Source organism: Pecten maximus, chromosome 3 (genome assembly GCF_902652985.1).
Source record: "Pecten maximus chromosome 3, xPecMax1.1, whole genome shotgun sequence".
In the NCBI taxonomy this organism is placed as follows: Eukaryota; Metazoa; Mollusca; class Bivalvia; order Pectinida; family Pectinidae; genus Pecten; species Pecten maximus.
This window is the reverse complement of record NC_047017.1, coordinates 52,329,111-52,351,665: the sequence shown is the minus strand read 5'-3', so window position 1 is coordinate 52,351,665 and position 22,555 is coordinate 52,329,111. Positions and strand designations below refer to the sequence as shown.

At 37.3% G+C, this 22,555-nt stretch overlaps 1 protein-coding gene across 1 annotated transcript in view; it reads left to right on the top strand.

Annotated features, from left to right (window-relative positions):
* The window catches only part of LOC117324533 (extracellular tyrosine-protein kinase PKDCC-like), a 41,531-nt gene extending 20,465 nt beyond the window's left edge, over positions 1-21,066 (top strand). Inside the window, 7 exon segments of the mRNA XM_033880445.1 lie at positions 3,436-4,173; positions 4,175-4,390; positions 5,076-5,198; positions 15,325-15,533; positions 16,217-16,473; positions 17,086-17,262; positions 17,754-21,066. Coding sequence (XP_033736336.1) covers positions 3,727-4,173; positions 4,175-4,390; positions 5,076-5,198; positions 15,325-15,533; positions 16,217-16,473; positions 17,086-17,262; positions 17,754-17,851 — 1,527 coding nt within the window. The 5' untranslated portion in view covers positions 3,436-3,726 and the 3' untranslated portion in view covers positions 17,852-21,066.
* The last annotated feature ends 1,489 nt before the right edge of the window (positions 21,067-22,555 follow it).

The window sequence follows — 22,555 nt, the reverse complement described above, 5'->3', positions numbered from 1 at the left end:
TAGTGAATCGGTTACTTAACTCCGGATAACTAGGTAGTGAATCGGTTACTTAACTCCGGATAACTAGGTAGTGAATCGGTTACTTAACTCCGGATAACTAGGTAGTGAATCGGTTACTTAACTCCGGATAACTAGGTAGTGAATCGGTTACTTAACTCCGGATAACTAGATAGTGAATCGGTTACTTAACTCCGGATAACTAGGTGGTGAATCAGTTACTTAACTCCGGATAACTAGGTAGTGAATCGGTTACTTAACTCCGGATAACTAGGTGGTGAATCGGTTACTTAACTCCGGATAACTAGGTAGTGAATCGGTTACTTAACTCCGGATAACTAGGTAGTGAATCGGTTACTTAACTCCGGATAACTAGGTAGTGAATCGGTTACTTAGCTCCGGATAACTAGGTAGTGAATCGGTTACTTAACTCCGGATAACTAGGTAGTGAATCAGTTACTTAACTCCGGATAACTAGGTGGTGAATCCCGTAACAGACAAGAGGAAGACAGTCAGCCAAATGGAATTCTCGGAGCCGTAGGTCACAATGTGATGAATGCACCGTGGTATAAAGTTACGTCCACTGACTATTATGGGATGTTGCGTTTGAAATAAAACTGTGGTGAAGCACACTATATCACGATTAGGACAGCGGTGGAAAGTTTCATCACAGAAACATAAGTACTGTTGTATATTAATACGAGAGTATACAGTTTTACGTAAATGTAGGTCAAATGACCAAGGACGTTTGTATATTGTTGTTATTTCTGTTTAAGGACTCGCACAACTAAATATTTTATGATATAATATTACTTGTGACTCCATCGCCGCATTCACTCATTTGAAGGTCAAATTGTGTGAAACTGATGTCAAATTAAAGCTTCAAGTTTTCACTACCTGATAAATGATGTTATTGTTTAGGTTTAGTGGCTAATAAGAGCACACGGGTACTCGAAAGACAGTAACCCTGACATTAACAGTGGACGGGGCAACCAATCTGGAGAATTCCCGCCTTTTTCACCCGTAGTCCTTCGTCATTCTATTTTCAGTAGGAGTATTGCTCTTTATTCTAGTATATAGGAAGTACATTTTACATCTGTTAATTACTCAGGAAAATAGTTACAAAGCTCAGAAACAGTTTTGTCAGTGACTTGATTCAGGTGATACAGCAACTGATAGGCTGATTAAGTTGAGTGTCCTTAAATTGTAGTGTGTACTGTTATGATGGACTTGTTGTGATCTCACTCGAATGTTGGCTATCTGTTAAGTGACAGTTTATATCTGCAGTATCGAAAAGGAATTTGCATTTTCACCTCTTAAAAACTGGGAAATATTGTTGAAATAGATAGCAGGTACGTCTGCACTTTCGTAACAGCATACAAGTACAAATACCACCAATGGAATCGGCGCATAGATATCGTCTACTGATATTTCTGTGTCAAAGCGTGATTAGTCTGTATTCTTATTATCTACACTGTACCTGTTTACGAGAATAAACAAAATTGTCAAATTGTCAACAACAACAAAAATTGACAATCCCGAAGTTTGAGAGCGAAACACGTTGTGATAACGCCTAATTTAGTGTAATATATGCCTAATTTAGGCATGTATTACCTAAAAAGTTCGGTGTCGTAAAATATTAAAATGTATTTGTACCAAGATATAATTAATGTTTCCTGTCATAATTTGCATGGTTTTAAAGGAATATATGCATAATTACTAATTTAATGAAACATTTTATACAGATTTCTAAATTTGCCAGATATGACAGTTTCTTATTTAGTGTTTTATTTACATATGGTCGGCGGTAAAGTGGTTGATACTGCGTACAGGTGCTGTCAAAATAACGAGAACACATGCAAGAGAATGTAATTCACGTACATTATGAATATTTAATACAATATAGTTACACTGTAAAACACGGGATATATGAAGGACAGCTAAGTGCTTGGTCATAAAACCCAAACGTGTAATTAACTTTGTCCTAATTATCTCTGATGGACGTGGAATTTCCGTGTTTTGTCGTGTTATTAATACGGACATAACTTATTACGATACCATGATATTGTATTTAAATGTAAATGTTGTTCCGTTGTCACCTTATGACACTTAGATATTCCTATATAACACCTGTCTTAATATACCAAACATTTTAATGACATAATATATTAATTCGTTAAATATTTAAGTACGTCATTGATATTTTGGTAAAACATGAAATACGAAATAATGAGATAGGTAAGGAATGTCCATTTCCTTTACGATCTCATTATCTGCCATGATTAAGCATCTGTGTACTGTATCTTGTTTGTGACGTATTACGTTGTTTTGGAGTTAAACATACTGACGTCACACGTGGTACAGGAACCATACCCTTCCGGAACGCCTGGTTTAATGCCAGATTAAAGCTGTAGTTGATCAGGTGTTCCCTTGTGGATATTCCCTCATGGTTCTACATCAATGTCGTTATGTTTTTGTCTATCCAACCTTACTTTAAAAGTTATAAACCAGTGTAGCTCCCAACTCTGTTACACAATGATATGCGTAGAATTTAGTTATTTAAACACCTTATTTTCTTAATGTCGAACAATTTGCTTTCTCTTACAAAGAACTTATTAGGAATAAACAAAAAATATGAGTCTAAACATATTCTATTTGAAAATATTCAAAAGGAAAACAATAAACATCCTTTTACATAAACAAGTTATTCAATGGTATTTACAAATGGCAGTATTTGTGAAATAATATAAAGATGTTTACATGAGAAAACAACAAAAATATGTTTCACATGCATAATACTGAATTGTTGTTTCGGAAAAATTACTTTTATGCTCTTCAATATAATCTCCACTTAACCGAGGTTGTTGGGGGATTTTCGTATCGTGTTGTTTCTTTAAGGTTAGTCCCTCGTCGGCTACATCGCTGTAAGGTACAGACAACGCACGCATTTCTATCGATTTTCTGGATCGTTCCAACACACCTTGGAATAAGATGAGTTTCGGATTAGTGTTCCCCTGTTCTCCAATGTTTTGTGCTCGGCTATACCTCTCTGTAGCTTGTCTCTATAATGTATGTTTTGTTTGGAATTTGGCTTTAGTATGTTGTAGATGTACTCATCTGCACTCTATGTGATTTAGCTAACTTGATATTGCACTCCAATAAGTTACATGCGGTGTTAAAATTATTCCAGTGCGAAAACGAAGATTTACCTCTCATGTGTAAATCAATGTGTGACCTCGAATGGCGAGAACGTGTTCGGGTTTAGTGCTTATCGCCACGAACTTAATGGAATTGTTAAATTCTTGAGATTACGAGAGATATTTCTTCAAACAATCTAATTTACTAAACTCGAGTTAACGCCACACGTAGTGGCGTAAGTTATAGTGATAAGATTGCGTGTTTTCAGATGAACTCACTAAGTTCGTTTTGTCGTTACAGAGCCGACGAGATGACATGCCATTGATGGTAGACTCCTCATCATTAGGCCAAAGGTCTTAGGGCTCCTCCACCAAGCTTGTCAACAGGTTCGACCTTGCGTCACGACAGAAACTAAGGAGGGGAAATGACAGTGTAGCTACAGGAAGGCCTGTGCCAGGGTCAGCTAGCGGTGTGATGAATGTACACGCCAAACTAAGTGTCGTCTGCTCGCAGGTAAAGGCTGGAAATTCTACAGCTTACAACAGAACGTAATGTTGTGTGTTACTGCCTATGGGTTCGTGATGGTGTGTTATGCTGGTGGTTACCAGTTCATCTAATTTATTAAAAGGTAAAACCACACAAAAAATGGCATGCCGAATTCGAAGTAGACGACATTTGGGAAATATCAAACAGATTTGTTTATTTTCCATCGGACTTATACTACTTGCCAATGTTGTGATACTACATCGAAAATTCAATGGATTGGAGGAAGAAAACATGGTTGATCCAGGGGGAACTATCACATACAATAAACACGATACACACTCGGGTTCTGTTTTCAAGGATATGTCACTTGACAGCGCATGGAGATTAAATTTTCTGGAAAATTACAATGGATTCGAGCGCCGGTTGAGAAAATTGATGGAGAAGTCGTCAGAGAGTGGTTTATATGGTATGCGTATGGAAGATACCAGTCAGCTTGACAAGCCATTATCGAAAGACTTTATAGGGTGTGATGAAATTGTCAATATTACTGAATAGAAAGTACTTAGCGTCCGGCTGGACCAAGGCGGTGTACAGTGGGAAGTATAAAGGCAAATCGATGGCTATTAAGACCGTGGATATTAAGGGACAAGACGTATTGACGTGTGTAAGTCGTGGTTCTACAGCGTCGTATTGTTATAACAAGGCGGCACAGAAGATTGTTAAGGAAATACTACTGCTACAGGCACTAGCTCACGAAAACGTCATTAAGGTAGGTTCCGAACGATGTAATCCCTCTAGTAACCAATGATAAACTTTTTTTCTCTCTATTTGTTCCGAATGTTATACACAAGGCCTTTGATACCGTAGATATTTGACATATAATTCTACAGACTATTATTTTCGTTTTGAAATATTTCCAATTATATACTTATTTACCACATTATTTCAGCATTCATTCAAAGACTCCATTGTCGAATGTAAATATAAAAATCACTTTGAAATATTTTGTAACATGAAAAAGACCTTACAATCGATATTGTTCGCAAGCCAGTAGTGATACAATTCCTTTCGTGTTCTGCTATAAACTACTATATGTATTACTAGAATTGTTTAGTATTACAATCATATTGAAGAAATGTTCTAAGTCCTAAAGTTCATATTGCATTCATATGTACAACATGTAGCGTGCTGTATGACCTTATACAGTTATTCAACAATTAATTGATTGACTTTTCCAATTTAGAAGTTTGGTCAAATTGTGCCAGAAATTTGATTTGATTAACAAATCACGAATAATTATATAAGTAAGGATAACTAAATACAAAACTATACACTGTTACATGTGATGGCATTTTACCAATATGGCCTACAATGGATTATTCTCTTTAACGCAAGCTGTCATCATTTAATATTAAACATGGTTTATTACTAGTTTACATTATGTAAATGAACAGGTGTTGGGATTCTGTGTACCAAACGTAAACAACAATGTCCAGGGCGTTGCCATGGTTACTGAGCTTGGAGAGACCGTCAACCTCATCAAACTGTTACAGATGTCATGGGAGGATCGTCTGAGGGTAAGTATGAACGAGGGTGGGTATTAACGAGGGTAGGTATTAACGAGGGTGGGTATTAACGAGGGTGGGTATTGACGAGGGTGGGTATTAATGAGGGTGGGTATTAACGAGGGCGGGTATTGACGAGGCTATGTATTAACGAGGGTAAGTATTAACGAGGGTGGGTATTAACGAGGGTAGGTATTAACGAGGGTGGGTATTAACGAGGGTGGGTATTAACGAGGGTGGGTATTAACGAGGGTGGGTATTAACGAGGACGGGTATTAACGAGGGTAAGTATTAACGAGGGTAAGTATTAACGAGGGTAAGTATTAACGAGGGTGGGTATTAACGAGGGTGGGTATTAACGAGGGTGGGTATTAACGAGGACGGGTATTAACGAGGGTAAGTATTAACGAGGGTAAGTATTAACGAGGGTAAGTATTAACGAGGGTGGGTATTAACGAGGGTAAGTATTAACGAGGGTGGGTATTGACGAGGGTGGGTATTAACGAGGAGTATTAACGAGGGTAAGTATTAACGAGGGTGGGTATTAACGAGGGCGGGTATTAACGAGGGTGGGTATTAACGAGGGTAAGTATTAACGAGGGTGGGTATTAACGAGGGTAAGTATTAACGAGGGTAAGTATTAACGAGGGTGGGTATTAACGAGGGTGGGTATTAACGAGGGTAAGTATTAACGAGGGTAAGTATTAACGAGGGTAAGTATTAACGAGGGTGGGTATTAACGAGGAGTATTAACGAGGGTAAGTATTAACGAGGGCGGGTATTAACGAGGGCGGGTATTAACGAGGAGTATTAACGAGGGTGGGTATTAACGAGGGTGGGTATTAACGAGGGTGGGTATTAACGAGGGTGGGTATTAACGAGGGTAAGTATTAACGAGGGCGGGTATTAACGAGGGCGGGTATTAACGAGGAGTATTAACGAGGGTGGGTATTAACGAGGGCGGGTATTAACGAGGGTGGGTATTAACGAGGGTGGGTATTAACGAGGGCGGGTATTAACGAGGGCGGGTATTGACGAGGGTATGTATTAACGAGGGTAAGTATTAACGAGGGTGGGTATTAACGAGGGTGGGTATTAACGAGGGTGGGTATTAACGAGGGCGGGTATTAACGAGGGCGGGTATTGACGAGGGCGGGTATTAACGAGGGTGGGTATTAACGAGGGTGGGTATTAACGAGGGTGGGTATTGACGAGGGTGGGTATTGACGAGGGTGGGTATTGACGAGGGTGGGTATTAACGAGGGTGGGTATTAACGAGGGCGGGTATTAGGGTAAGGGAGGATCGTCTGAGGGTAAGAATTAACGAGGGTGGGTATTAACGAGGGTGGGTATTAACGAGGGTGGGTAATAACGAGGGTGGGTATTAACGAGGGTAAGTATTAAAGAGGGTAAGTATTAAAGAGGACGGGTATTAACGAGGGTGGGTATTAACGAGGGTGAGTATTGACGAGGGTAAGTATTAACGAGGGTGGGTATTAACGAGGGTGGGTATTAACGAGGGTGGGTATTAACGAGGGCGGGTATTAGGGTAAGGGAGGATCGTCTGAGGGTAAGAATTAACGAGGGTGGGTATTAACGAGGGTGGGTATTAACGAGGGTGGGTAATAACGAGGGTGGGTATTAACGAGGGTAAGTATTAAAGAGGGTAAGTATTAAAGAGGACGGGTATTAACGAGGGTGGGTATTAACGAGGGTGAGTATTGACGAGGGTAAGTATTAACGAGGGTGGGTATTAACGAGGGTGGGTATTGACGAGGGCGGGTATTAACGAGGGTGGGTATTAACGAGGGTGAGTATTAACGAGGGCGGGTATTGACGAGGGTATGTATTAACGAGGGTGGGTATTAACGAGGGTGGGTATTAACGAGGGCGGGTATTGACGAGGGCGGGTATTAACGAGGGTGGGTATTAACGAGGGTGGGTATTAACGAGGGTGGGTATTAACGAGGGTGGGTATTAACGAGGGTGGGTATTAACGAGGGTGAGTATTAACGAGGGTGGGTATTAACGAGGGTGAGTATTGACGAGGGTAAGTATTAACGAGGGTGGGTATTAACGAGGGTGGGTATTAACGAGGGTGGATATTAACGAGGGTGGGTATTAACGAGGGCGGGTATTAACGAGGGCGGGTATTGACGAGGGTATGTATTAACGAGGGTGGGTATTAACGAGGGTGGGTATTAACGAGGGTAAGTATTAACGAGGGTGGGTATTAACGAGGGTGGGTATTAACGAGGGTGAGTATTAACGAGGGTGGGTATTAACGAGGGCGGGTATTAACGAGGGCGGGTATTGACGAGGGTATGTATTAACGAGGGTAAGTATTAACGAGGGTGGGTATTAACGAGGGTGGGTATTAACGAGGGTGGGTATTAACGAGGGCGGGTATTAACGAGGGCGGGTATTGACGAGGGTATGTATTAACGAGGGTGGGTATTAACGAGGGTGGGTATTAACGAGGGTGGGTATTAACGAGGGTGAGTATTAACGAGGGTGGGTATTAACGAGGGTGAGTATTGACGAGGGTAAGTATTAACGAGGGTGGGTATTAACGAGGGTGGGTATTAACGAGGGTGGGTATTAACGAGGGTGGGTATTAACGAGGGCGGGTATTAACGAGGGCGGGTATTGACGAGGGTATGTATTAACGAGGGTGGGTATTAACGAGGGTGGGTATTAACGAGGGTAAGTATTAACGAGGGTGGGTATTAACGAGGGTGGGTATTAACGAGGGTGAGTATTAACGAGGGTGGGTATTAACGAGGGTGAGTATTGACGAGGGTAAGTATTAACGAGGGTGGGTATTAACGAGGGTGGGTATTAACGAGGAGTATTAACGAGGGTAAGTATTAACGAGGGTGGGTATTAACGAGGGCGGGTATTAACGAGGGTGGGTATTAACGAGGGCGGGTATTAACGAGGGCGGGTATTGACGAGGGTATGTATTAACGAGGGTGGGTATTAACGAGGGTGGGTATTAACGAGGATGGGTATTGACGAGGGTAAGTATTAACGAGGGTGGGTATTAACGAGGGTGGGTATTGACGAGGGTGGGTATTAACGAGGGCGGGTATTAACGAGGGTAAGTATTAACGAGGGTAAGTATTAACGAGGGTGGGTATTAACGAGGGTGGGTATTAACGAGGAGTATTAACGAGGACGGGTATTAACGAGGGTGGGTATTAACGAGGGTAAGTATTAACGAGGGTGGGTATTAGGGTAAGGGAGGATCGTCTGAGGGTAAGAATTAACGAGGGTGGGTATTAACGAGGGTGGGTATTAACGAGGACGGGTATTAACGAGGGTGGGTATTAACGAGGGCGGGTATTAGGGTAAGGGAGGATCGTCTGAGGGTAAGAATTAACGAGGGTGGGTATTAACGAGGGTGGGTATTAACGAGGACGGGTATTAACGAGGGTGGGTATTAACGAGGGTGGGTAATAACGAGGGTGGGTATTAACGAGGAGTATTAACGAGGGTGGGTATTAACGAGGGTGGGTATTAACGAGGGTGGGTATTGACGAGGGTGGGTATTAACGAGGGTGGGTATTGACGAGGGTGGGTATTAACGAGGGCGGGTATTAACGAGGAGTATTAACGAGGGTGGGTATTAACGAGGGTGGGTATTGACGAGGGTAAGTATTAACGAGGGTGGGTATTAACGAGGGTGGGTATTAACGAGGAGTATTAACGAGGGTGGGTATTAACGACTCGTCTATGTGATGATAGAGGATAGTGTAGGTATGACCTATGTGATGATAGAGGATAGTGTAGGTATGGCCTATGTGATGATAGAGGATAGTGTAGGTATGGTCTATGTGATGATAGAGGATAGTGTAGGTATGGTCTATGTGATGATAGAGGATAGTGTAGGTATGGTCTATGTGATGATAGAGGATAGTGTAGGTATGATGTATGTGATGATAGAGGATAGTGTAGGTATGACCTATGTGATGATAGAGGATAGTGTAGGTATGGTCTATGTGATGATAGAGGATAGTGTAGGTATGGTCTATGTGATGATAGAGGATAGTGTAGGTATGACATATGTGATGATAGAGGATAGTGTAGGTATGGTCTATGTGATGATAGAGGATAGTGTAGGTATGGTCTATGTGATGATAGAGGATAGTGTAGGTATGACCTATGTGATGATAGAGGATAGTGTAGGTATGGTCTATGTGATGATAGAGGATAGTGTAGGTATAGTCTATGTGATGATAGAGGATAGTGTAGGTATGGTCTATGTGATGATAGAGGATAGTGTAGGTATGGTCTATGTGATGATAGAGGATAGTGTAGGTATGGTCTATGTGATGATAGAGGATAGTGTAGGTATGGTCTATGTGATGATAGGGGATAGTGTAGGTATGGTCTATGTGATGATAGAGGATAGTGTAGGTATGGTCTATGTGATGATAGAGGATAGTGTAGGTATGGTGTATGTGATGATAGAGGATAGTGTAGGTATGGTCTATGTGATGATAGAGGATAGTGTAGGTATGGTCTATGTGATGATAGAGGATAGTGTAGGTATGGTCTATGTGATGATAGAGGATAGTGTAGGTATGGTCTATGTGATGATAGAGGATAGTGTAGGTATGGTCTATGTGATGATAGAGGATAGTGTAGGTATGGCCTATGTGATGATAGAGGATAGTGTAGGTATGGTCTATGTGATGATAGAGGATAGTGTAGGTATGGCCTATGTGATGATAGAGGATAGTGTAGGTATGGCCTATGTGATGATAGAGGATAGTGTAGGTATGATGTATGTGATGATAGAGGATAGTGTAGGTATGGTCTATGTGATGATAGAGGATAGTGTAGGTATGATGTATGTGATGATAGAGGATAGTGTAGGTATGGTCTATGTGATGATAGAGGATAGTGTAGGTATGGTCTATGTGATGATAGAGGATAGTGTAGGTATGGTCTATGTGATGATAGAGGATAGTGTAGGTATGGTCTATGTGATGATAGAGGATAGTGTAGGTATGGTCTATGTGATGATAGAGGATAGTGTAGATATGGTCTATGTGATGATAGAGGATAGTGTAGGTATGATGTATGTGATGATAGAGGATAGTGTAGGTATGACCTATGTGATGATAGAGGATAGTGTAGGTATGGCCTATGTGATGATAGAGGATAGTGTAGGTATGGCCTATGTGATGTTTGATGATGTAGAGTCTGTGAGTGTAGTATGGTCTATATGATGATAGGTATGGTCTATGTGATGTTTGATGATGTAGAGTCTGTGAGTGTAGTATGGTCTATATGATGATAGGTATGGTCTATGTGATGTTTGATGATGTAGAGTCTGTGAGTGTAGTATGGTCTATATGATGATAGGTATGGCCTGTGTCATGTTTGATGATGTAGAGTCTGTGAGTGTAGTATGGTCTATATGATGATAGGTATGGCCTGTGTCATGTTTGATGATGTAGAGTCTGTGAGTGTAGTCGTTATGGGGAGTGAAGAAGAGATTGATTGGAATGGACGTTCAAGATAACACAAACGATTGAGGTAAACATTCTGAACTCCTCCATTAGTGGATCGAAAAATAATGGACAAGGACTAGAGTTTGAGGCTCTCGGAAACCTGCTGTTTCAAGATCAACTTTGATAATTTTTTCGACGTTTGAATGAATGTTTACGAGAAATTCCAGTGCAAAAGAGTTTTATTATACAATAACATATTGAATCATATCTCCTGTATGAATTATTTACTGATTCGAAGTTAAGCGTTGGTGTTTCAAAAGTTTAACAGCCTTATAAAACAGGTCGTAGTTCATGTATTGTTTCACGGTAAAATTAAGAGAAAACTAAGACTTCGTCCAAGTTTGTCATTACGCTTATTTAGCAGCTTCTAGGTAGGTAGTACTATCAGCTTTGGAGAAGAAAATGTTTACGTTCTACCCTAAGCTCTTGAGTTTGAGTTTGAGTTGGACTTTCTACCCTAAGCTCTTGAGTTTGAGTTTGGGTTGGACTTTCTACCCTAAGCTCTTGAGTTTGAGTTTGGGTTGGACTTTCTACCCTAAGCTCTTGAGTTTGAGTTTGGGTTGGACTTTCTACCCTAAGCTCTTAAGTTTGAGTTTGGGTTGGACTTTCTACCCTAAGCTCTTAAGTTTGAGTTTGAGTTGGACTTTCTACCCTAAGCTCTTAAGTTTGAGTTTGGGTTGGACTTTCTACCCTAAGATCTTAAGTTTGAGTTTGGATTGGACTTTCTACCCTAAGCTCTTAAGTTTGAGTTTGGGTTGGACTTTCCACCCTAAGCTCTTAAGTTTGAGTTTGTATTGGACTTTCAATCCTAAGCTCTTAAGTTTCATTTTGTGTTGGACATTAAAGATGGCGTGGGGTCATTCACATATTAAAAATCTGTAGAGAATAACATACCTTGGCAAGGGAAAGTTATTCTTATTTATACTGATGGTTGCAGTTACATTTGTATTGTTTAATAATTGTCTTCCTTTAAAATCAGTTGCAATAACATATTTTCGTATGACGTGTCTCTAGGGAGTTCACAGGATAGATATATCAATTATAAAAGAAAGTGATATATTAATTATAAAAGAAAGTGATTTATTACATTTTTACCAGTGAAATATCAAAAATTATTCATTCTATAAAAGTGATATTTTTCACTAGTGAAGAATATCATATTTTTCACTAGTGAAAAATATCACTTTTGCTGATTTGACCAATCAAATTAATGTTTAGAAAATACCAAAATAATGGACCAATCAGAAAGCCCGACATATATGTCAGCACCTGGACAGGGGAAACTACTTTTTTGTTTACAAATTATCGCTGTAGTCCTAGTTAGCATACGGGGTAGGGTTTTCGTTGATAAAAAATGTAATAAACAGAATATCTAACAGTGTCTTCAGTAAAACCAAATATATTTCACTCGTGTGGCTAATATTTTGATATTTTTCACTCGTGCTGCGCGTTCGTGAAAAATATCAAAATAATAGCCCCAGTCGTGAAATATATTTGGTATTACTGAAGACACAGTTAGATATCCTCTATTTATTACATTTTTACCAGTGAAATATCAAAAATTATTCATTCTATAAAAGTGATATTTTTCACTGAAAAATATCACTTTTGCTGATTTGACCAATCAAATTAATGATTAGAAAATACCAAAATAATGGACCAATCAGAAAGCCCGACATATATGTCAGCACCTGGACAGGGGAAACTACTTTTTTTGTTTACAAATTATCGCTGTAGTCCTAGTTAGCATACGGGGTAGGGTTTTCGTTGATAAAAAATGTAATAAACAGAATATCTAACAGTGTCTTCAGTAAAACCAAATATATTTCACTCGTGTGGCTAATATTTTGATATTTTTCACTCGTGCTGCGCACTCGTGAAAAATATCAAAATATTAGCCCCAGTCGTGAAATATATTTGGTATTACTGAAGACACTGTTAGATATCCTCTATTTATTAATTATAACAGAAAGTGATATATTAATCATAAAAGAAAGTGACAAGGGTATTGTTACCTAGTACCAGGAGCCACATGTGGCAAGCCTGGTTTCCCCACCACTCGCAACTTACGGTGTTTATAATGTTCTGTAGATGTTTAAGTGGTGAAATGCTGTTTTTTTATTGGAATATCGTATCGAATATTGAGTTTATTTTGTTGTAACTGTGGTATATACTGTTTCCTATTTTCTATATCAAACACATTTAAGATATAGTTTTTCTTACCAATGTAAGGAGAAAATGGACCTTATACACAAGATAGACACGGTAGAACGTAACTTTACCATAATGTTAAAACATTTCGCAAAACAACTGAGATAAATTCCAGTAAAAAAACATAAATGAATGCCGTTAAAATCTGGTCTGTACATCCTGTCGTGCATTCAGAGTGCATATATCTCATAAATTACAGAAGTAGCGATAGGATAGCTTCAGAGCCAGATACGGTAAGGGAACACTGTAGGCCGGGCATAAACGACTAGTAGTCAGGCTAATATTATCATGGATTTACGTCATAAATCTACACAAACTGTACGGCTAATGGTAAGGATGTTGCAATTGCGACCACCGAATGGCACTCTGACGAAGGTGGCATTCGGTAAACTCGGACCTTATCGGGAATGATGTATTGCGTGTCAAAACTAATGAAAATAAAGCATGTTCACACGTTCAACTTGAATTGCACAAATGCATACACGGAGTTTGGGATGCGTGTTCTTCAAGATTGTATCAAGTAGTATCAAACTCTAACTCGATATATATTTTTAAGTAGATAAGAACGAAAAATGATAAAATGTTTTACCCTACTACTAGATAGATATGATGTATCTTTATAAAATTGCCGGCATCTGTTGGGATGTTGCGACATGCGCAATTTCTCTGGGATGATTCCTTAATGAAGATATATGCTTAAAAATCTCCTTCCGACACATAGTAAGGATTCTTTTCTCTATCTTTGTTGAGTGATGGCTCTATTTTGGGATCTAGTCGGATTTTAATGAAACAAAAGTTGACTTGAGGTGCTATAATTCATGTCTAGATGAGCGACAGTACATCTGCCGTCTTTATCACTTTACCCAAGCATCTTTCTTAGTAACTATTTGTATATGGTTTCTAAAGTCAATCATTATTACTTTTGTTTCCGTTTTTTTTGCATTTTTTATTTTTGTTTCGAAAGTGGATTATCATTTTGCAAAAGTCTCCATTATACCTAATATTCATTGCTATTTAGTTTGAACCTTTTCAAACTATGAGGAGATTCATACACCTGTAGGAAATTCCAAAGCAATAACTTATTTTCAAAAGCAGGAAACTGTTAAATATTAACACTTCACGTACTTACGGGAACTATCAAGCAAACTTTTTATTTTTAAAACTGTTTAACTTGAATATTTAAGCTGTTTTATCCCCCGGAGTGCCCCTTGATTTGTCTTGATCGATTACAGATGGTGCGGGGTATGTCTGTTTCGGAGGAGTGGGCCGGGGGGCTGTTAGCCTAACTTCAGATAACGGGACAGGGGCTATGCCTCATCTACAATGTTTAGACTGAACACAGAGCCCAGATTGTCAGAGATTAATGCAAAACGTCTAAATATTAGTAATTCTCTATATATCCCCCAGCAGTGTTTACAAAAGGCATACGTGTGATTAATTATAACATGCCATGCGAGTATATTGGACAGGTTGAGTTTATATATTTGTTTATAGCTGCGTTTTTTACTTTTTCATTAGCTGCTAATAGAATCGAGTAAAAAAATAATGACAGAATTTGCCTCACTTAGAAGGTAATGAGAAGTGGTGTTTCTTGTATTTCTTGCATACTTCTAAATGTTTCTTTTTGTGAGCACTTCTCGTGAACTAACTTCCGTTACTACACGTGTAATTGACGTTATTTTGATTACCACCACTGTGGAATCGCACTGTCATGGTATTTTTCTAACTAGATTATCAAAAAGAGGTCTTCAGAAATTTGCAGTTGCAAGAATAGACCAATTCTGATGATATTTATCTTTTCCATCCGGCGAATACTATTTTGGTGATTATTTTGATATAAGACATTCTCAGTTTTCATTATACATCCATTTAATTCAAACAGGCTCAACACACATAGGTAACATGGCCCTGAATTATATGTATGGCATGGAAATGGATAAATGCTGAAAATGTTCTTTTCCCATAAGTCGCAACCTAAGTCCTTATCCGTCTCCATATTTGTACGCCATGACCTGTTCTACATTGTATGTCATGACCTATTCTACATTGTACGTCATGACCTGTTCCACATTGTATGTAATGACCTGTTCCACATTGTACGTCATGACCTCTTCTACATTGTACGTCATGACCCGTTCTACATTGTACGTCATGACCTGGTCTACATTGTACGTCATGACCTGTTCTACACTGACGTCATGACCTGGTCTACATTGTACGTCATGACCTATTCTACACTGACGTCATGACCTGGTCTACATTGTACGTCATGACCTGGTCTACATTGCTTGTGTATATTCTGTCGTATGCATCTTACGCCCCGTCTTAGTCTCAATTTTCCTATATATACGTATCTTATAACCTGCCAAAGACTAAAACCAAATATGTCTATATTTGTCCAGGTATCCTACGATCTGACCAAGATAATTCATTTCATGTCCAATACACAGTACGGAAGTATGGCCATGAACGACTTCCGGCGTCAACAGTTTGTTCTGGTTGATGGTGTCCTTAAGGTGTCCGATGTAGATGACGCAGGCTTTGCCGATCCATCTTGTACAGACAGTGAGACTTGTACCATCCATTTCTCGTCTGCTAATTTCACACAAAGGTATGGCGGCAGTGACTGTAGTGTCATCTTAATGATCCGTTAGCCGAATGTTTGTAAATAGGTCTGCACACTTCCATTTAGAATCCTGTATAGGGTATTGTCATACTTACTGTGTCTAGTTTTAACCTAACACTTATATTTCACAAAAAAATCTAAATGTTACAACACTTTCAAGCCTACTGTCCAACGTGTTGTTACATTGATTTCAGTCCGATATTAATTTTTTTACACAAAATGTTAATTCCTTGCATGGCAACAAATGTACTATCGTTGTTTTACTAATTCTCACACTATGTTTTTTCAAAGTTTTGATGTTAGATGTCTTGGAAATTAACCTTTTTTAAATCTTAATACCCGGTAAATGTATATTTGAAAATTAAACATTTACGATTTATCAGTTCTGTAGTTGCACATTTTAAGCAATTTATCAAATATACTACTGTTTATTGCTGTTGTTTACAAATATATTGTTGCTCAACTGTAGTTTCTAACAGATTGCCAATGTTTAAATGAAGTTATATTCCATTATGATTTGGTATATGTGATTTCTGTTGATCCTGTTAAAAGAACTTTCTGACTTTTGTATGCGTGTATTATTCAATTAATGTATTTTTCTGTTGAATTCCTTATGTAAGTTCCTACATATCTTTCGACATTCACAGACCATTGTCCTTATTTTGTAGATTACCATGTATTCACGGGAAATGTCTAGGTTACAACGAAAAACGGAACCTTTTTAATGGAGCACGACATTTTACTACCTATCTGCTTCCGCACGGTGCTCCTCTTACACTCCGCGGATTAATCAACAAAACTATTGATGGATTTGCTAACCTGTCTGCTAATGCCGGTCAGCTGATGGCTCTGATGAATAGAATAGTCCACTCATTTAAAACAGGAATGTACCTTCACCGGACAAGTGCCGAGGACTACCAAACAAGTAAGGCTGCCGTGTTTACTCATGGGTTGGTTGTTACATTCATGTATTAAGTAGTTTACATCAGGTAACTTCTCCTCATTAGCTGTATCTGATTAAAGGATCAAACAAGGTTAGCATGACTCATTTGATTGAAAGATATTAATCCTTTTTTGTTTTACTAATTATTTATGTATATATTTAATAGCCCGAGTATTTCTTCCATTTTAAAGATATTAAAATAATGATGATCACAATTCATTTTTTATGAAACAAAATCCAATATTTTAAATGATTCATTACACACTAGCTTAGTCCCATCTGTTCCTATCCTATTAAGTTTAACTTATTACGTATCTACAAAAAAAACAATGTATATATTTAATGGGTTTTTCTTCTGTTTAAAAACTATTTAAATAATGATCGCAATCCATTTTCCATGAAACGAAATCCGATCTTTTAAATGACTCATAACGCAATATCTTTGCCCCATGTGTCTTTATCTTGTATGGTTTAATGCTGAATGTTTAATGCTGGTAAAGAACGTGGTACACTAGTAAATAATTTATTGCTAAAACACATAATTGTCATTTTTAATACGTCGACTTCAACCTTTCCTATATCGTTTATCACTAGGATACAGCGTTTATACCAAAATGGATCTTCCGGGCAAATATGACTACAGATGTCGGGTTTCACTCTCTGGAAGCGGATGTACAGTGTCTATTTTTGACCAAAAGGAGGCGGAGAAAATATGTGATGACGATCCGGATTGCCAGGGATTTGTCATGTCAAAAGAGCGTACCTGGACAGGTAGATCTATTTCTATTTATAGCGAGAGATAATCTGAAGTACTTCTGTACATGCTCTGATAATCTGAAGTTATTAACTCTATATTTTACTATATACTTCTGTACATGTTCTGATTTCAATCATTAATGTAAGGTAAAAACAACTAAAGAATATATAATTCTTTAACTAGCTCAGGCTTGCTCAATAAGCGGCAAATGTTAGCAATAAATATCCGACAGATCAGTTTTTTATAAGTGTCAAAGACCAAATATATAGTTTACATTAAACTTTTGCCCGAAGTACTTGTAAATTGGAGCAAGGTTTCAGAAGCATTCAAAATTCTATCATGAATGGTGCAATACATCTTAATCTTATTCCCCTTTCTTATCTACAACATAACAGTACATTTCTTAAAGGTTGTTATTGTTTAAAACGAGGGATGGACAGTAAAAAATGTTGACAGATTCAAATAACTAACATCGTTTTTAAATTTTCATTCAATCTCTTTCCAGGAAGGATTCTGGTTCATCTCAAATCTGGCGTAGAAAATCCATCGGCGAACGAAAACACTACCCTCTATGTTAAGCCAAATCAAAACACGAGTGTCTAGCCAAAGGCGAGAGTGTGTGAAAGAGAAAGAGAGAGAGTGAATGAAGAAGGCACATATTTAGATACATGCTTTCTGTGAAAGTAAAACAATTCCATTTGTTGAATGTCATATATGCACCTTCCCATTGTTGTCCTAATGAGTGTAATTCATAAACTACATTATTTGTACAGTGATGAATTATCAGCTCACTTCAAAGGTTGTGATGTTTTAGTCAGTTTCACTGGTTATCTGATGTGATGTAACCGCCAATGTGATTGGCTGGGAGGTTCGAGACAACAATGTACAGTTATTATTTTGTTTTACATACTATCAAATGGTATCGATATCGGTTTGGACGTTCACTATGTTATTATTTAGTTTTACATACTATCAAGTCGGTTTGGACGTTCAGTGTGTTAAACTGTTTGTGTAGAATTATTAGTGCTTGACCATTAGAAAGCAGTGTACATGGAGAAGTAAGGATGTTTGGTGAACAAATGATAGAAACGTTTTAACCAATGAACCGTCGTTTGTTACTCTAGTCGTTTTATACGTACAACACCTCCATTGTATAATGCTGCCCATTTTTGTTTTGTTTTCAAAACGCCACTTATTGCGTTCTTTGACTATGTCATTATTATCTGTTAAAACGAGAACAAAATCGTGAAAACTAGATGTAAAACAGCCTTCATAATATATACTTGTTGTAAACTTCGACAATAGTCAACGAAGTTTAATAATTGTTGAATTTGTATAGAGAATCGGCGTACTAAGCATAATTCCTAACATGGCGGTGTGAATGAAAACCCACCAAAGCATAATATTCGATGTTAAGACGATAAAACCATTTATCCTGGATATTTGGTGATATTTGTGTTTTGGTTAACGAAGAAATAAAAGTCACAGGTTTATTACATAAATGCAATGCAATCCACTTTTAAAATTGACTTTAATGATGGTCAATGGTTATAAGTATACGATGTTTTCGAAATTAAAACAAATATTCACGATTCATGTGTGTTGTACATCAGAATGTTAAGCCCGATTTATAAGTATCTTCTTTCGAAAAGCTCTTTGCAAAAACATTTTTCTAAAATATATCTGTAATGCTTTGTATTCAATAATGATCTTTCGAAATCATTAAACCTCCATTCCGTTTTCTTTTAACTTGAAATGTCACAGATGCAGTATAATTTAACTAAATCTAAACACTTATTACCGGATGTTAAGAAAGGTTTACGGAGAAATGTTAGACAACTGTTCACGGTCATACGGTTACTATTGAGCGCCACGTGGGATTTGTTTATATACCTCCACCTGTTAGGTGTTAGGGCGGTCCTAGGTGTTTAGTTGATGTACACAGAATATCACACATTGAAAGGATCTGCGGTCTACATTTATTTCTGCAATACATAATTAATCTTAAACATAGCTGCTGAAAACACGGCGAGATAGTTAGAATGTTTTAACAATCACTAACCTTTCCCCAAATACATCTGATTTGTACTTGACCAAAAGTAGTGTTTACTATAATTAGCTGTAGTAACAGTTTTCTGAATGGTTTACGGACGTTCTACAGCAATTAACTCTATATTACCCCTTTGTTGTGTCGATTGTATATTAAGAGAAATCCAGGACTTTAAACAGTGTTATCGACTCTGTGATGTAATACTTTTCGTTGTTCCTTGGTATTTTGAGATCATCATAAATCCTTAACTCACACTGTGTTTACACTGTCAATATCCCGGTCCTCCAAAGATAAATTAAAATGTTTTATAAATGTCGCATAAGTAAGCATTATGTATGCATTATCAGTTCACAATATGCTCGAACTGTATGGTGAAAGGGAAGGCACTCCTATTTGAAAATGATCTTGCATTCTATTGGATCTAAGACAACTTTTCATAAACTTAATGTAGCTATTTAAAATGTAACGCGAAAACGCATATAGTATTACGTGAGAAATGCATTTTTTGTATGTTGAACATCAGTACGTAATTATTTTATCATCGGTATGATAGTAATAAGTTGGGAGAAAACCATAGTAAACATCTCTTTAATTACGCTTATGCGAGTGAAAACAAACAATCTAATTTTTTTTCACATTAATATCGTAGATCTTATGTCTGTAGGAAGTTATAAATGATATTAGTTAATTGAATATTATCCAACCAGTGAAATGTTTCGTTTCTAATTTGTATTTGTCAATGTATTTTTCATGAACTATTCTAGCCATAACTGAAGTATAGTACATCGTAAGTACAAAAGTGTGGTGATAAGTAAAATAAAAAAACAGGGTAACAATGCTGTGTTGTTTTCTAAAACAATGATGCAGTAACGTCTTAAAATACTCGAGCTTCAATAAGGATGTTGCTGTTGAACAATACTCTGATAAAGCTGTCATTGTCTTTTCAAATTGACGTTGTCGTTATTAGTCCCATTTCTAAGCAGCAGTCATACAACCGTTAATGCCAGGACCCATCTGTGTTGCTTGTATATACGATTTTCAATCTCGGTATTGATGATATCTGCCAAAACGGGTCGCAGTAGAAATGTGTACGTGTTTTACAGTGACGTAAACATTTCCCTAAAATGTGTTGCTGCGTTTACATCAATGACACTGATGTATATACGTGTCAATTTCTAGTTTCAATAAAACATACATCTGCTGGTTGCAGATATTTGTAGTGGCGGAAATAAGTTTTATGATGAAGTAATCCCCTATCGATGACATTTTTGTTGTGACGAATACACCTTTTTGTGCTGATGTGTTGATTTTGTACCGGTGGTATGTAATGACAAACATATGCCATGTTTTGTTCCAAGAACACATGGACAGTGTTGATTCGTTTCGACTTTTATCATTGTTTCTGCATTCCGAATTTTATATTGTTTATACTGTACATGATTTCTGTGCAATTGATGTATATGTGTAAGTCTTGTTTAATCTCCAATATTTCATATAAACATTTGACAATCACTTTTAATGACGAGTAAAACACTATTTCTGTTAATTGTACATTTGGGGGTAATTATCATATCAGAATTTCTACTAGAATTTGCTTCTTTTTCAAGACGTCTTTTCCTTATATGTTCATACCCCTAAATGGCGATGATTAAGTTGTTATGAAAGTGTCTGACGGTTATTGAGATATTCACTGCAAACAAAGTAAATAATTCATGTGGTTATTACTATGGAAATAAAAGTTTGAAAATATATGTTCATTGCCATAGTATCATTTTCTCTGTTGTTGTTTTTTTCTATATAATGACATATAATTATAAATATAATTCTAATAACCTCGTCAACTTAGGTACCAAAAAATAGGGAATGTTTTTTCTATATACAGTTTTTGTAATTATGAATATAATTCTTATGACCTCGACAACTCTGGTACAAAACATGGGGATTTTTTTCCCTATATAATTATACATGATAATAGATATAATTATAATTACCGCGACAACATAGTTACCAAAAATGGGGGAATGCGAATTATTAAGTATAGAAGCGCCGCTTGACTTCCGGTAAATCGAGCAATATTTTTTCGTCGTTACAAACTGACGTATTACCTCATTAAAGTCACAAAATAATGTCTCCTGTAGACATGATCGAAGATAGCTTATCATGAAATAAACTGCTGTAATATCGGAAAGGTAGGATTCACCAAGGTAGGAATTCCTGTTGAGTATGTTAGCATCCTGGCGTGAGATATCCCCTATTTACCTAGAGAACGTCACCTTCTGTTCTCCACGCATTGATCAATAACAAACTTTGGACCCCATATGACATTTATGATAAGGTAATTCTTTGATCTTCCCTTGATTAATTACGAGAGTACCGCATGCAAAGTCCAATGGAAAGAATTCAATTATTGAATATGTAAACAACTTTTTATCGGAAAGTTCAGAAATCAACTTTAAAGGTACACGGGCAGACTATAAGTCGATATCTGATAATATCGATATCAGATTTGTCATTATGGTAAATGATGTGCGTGTACTTTAAATGTTTAAGCGGTATTTGTTCATGAACACTAGAATTTACGACGACGGCGATGTACCATATATATTTGGTATTTTTTCGTTAAGATATCAATTATGGCATTACTATAACATAAGATTGAAAATGGAAAGCTGAAAACAGATGCTGAATGAATATGGCAATCAAAGACTTCATTTCATGGTTTACCAAGTGTTGAACAATGTTAATGTAGCATTGAGAAAATAAAAAGATTGATTATCATAATGATATATGTTATTTATTAAACAAAATACGATGTTTTGATAGTTGATGAGATATTAATTTACAATTATCTTAGTTTTTGGCTGATGAGACTTCTCATAATTATATTTCATGGCAATAATTTTACATAACAAAACGAGATCAAATATCTATAAAAATACGATAAATTCTGAGATGTCTTCTATAATTTGATCCATTACTAGATCGTTAATGGTCCATGAATAAATATGGAAATTAAATGAAAAAAAAACGAAAATAAATGAAAATGAAACAAAAAAATTGCCAAGAAGCCGAAGAAGGAAACACGAAACAGAGCAATAATTAACCATCAGTCACGTTTTGAGGGTACATAAAAGTCCAAACATAGAACTTAATTTAGATCACGGAGCGATACGACTAAAGATAGCATTGAAACAAAAAGAGGCATCCTCTTAAATACGTCCGTACTAGTCATAAGGCCTATCTATCGAGATGTAGTC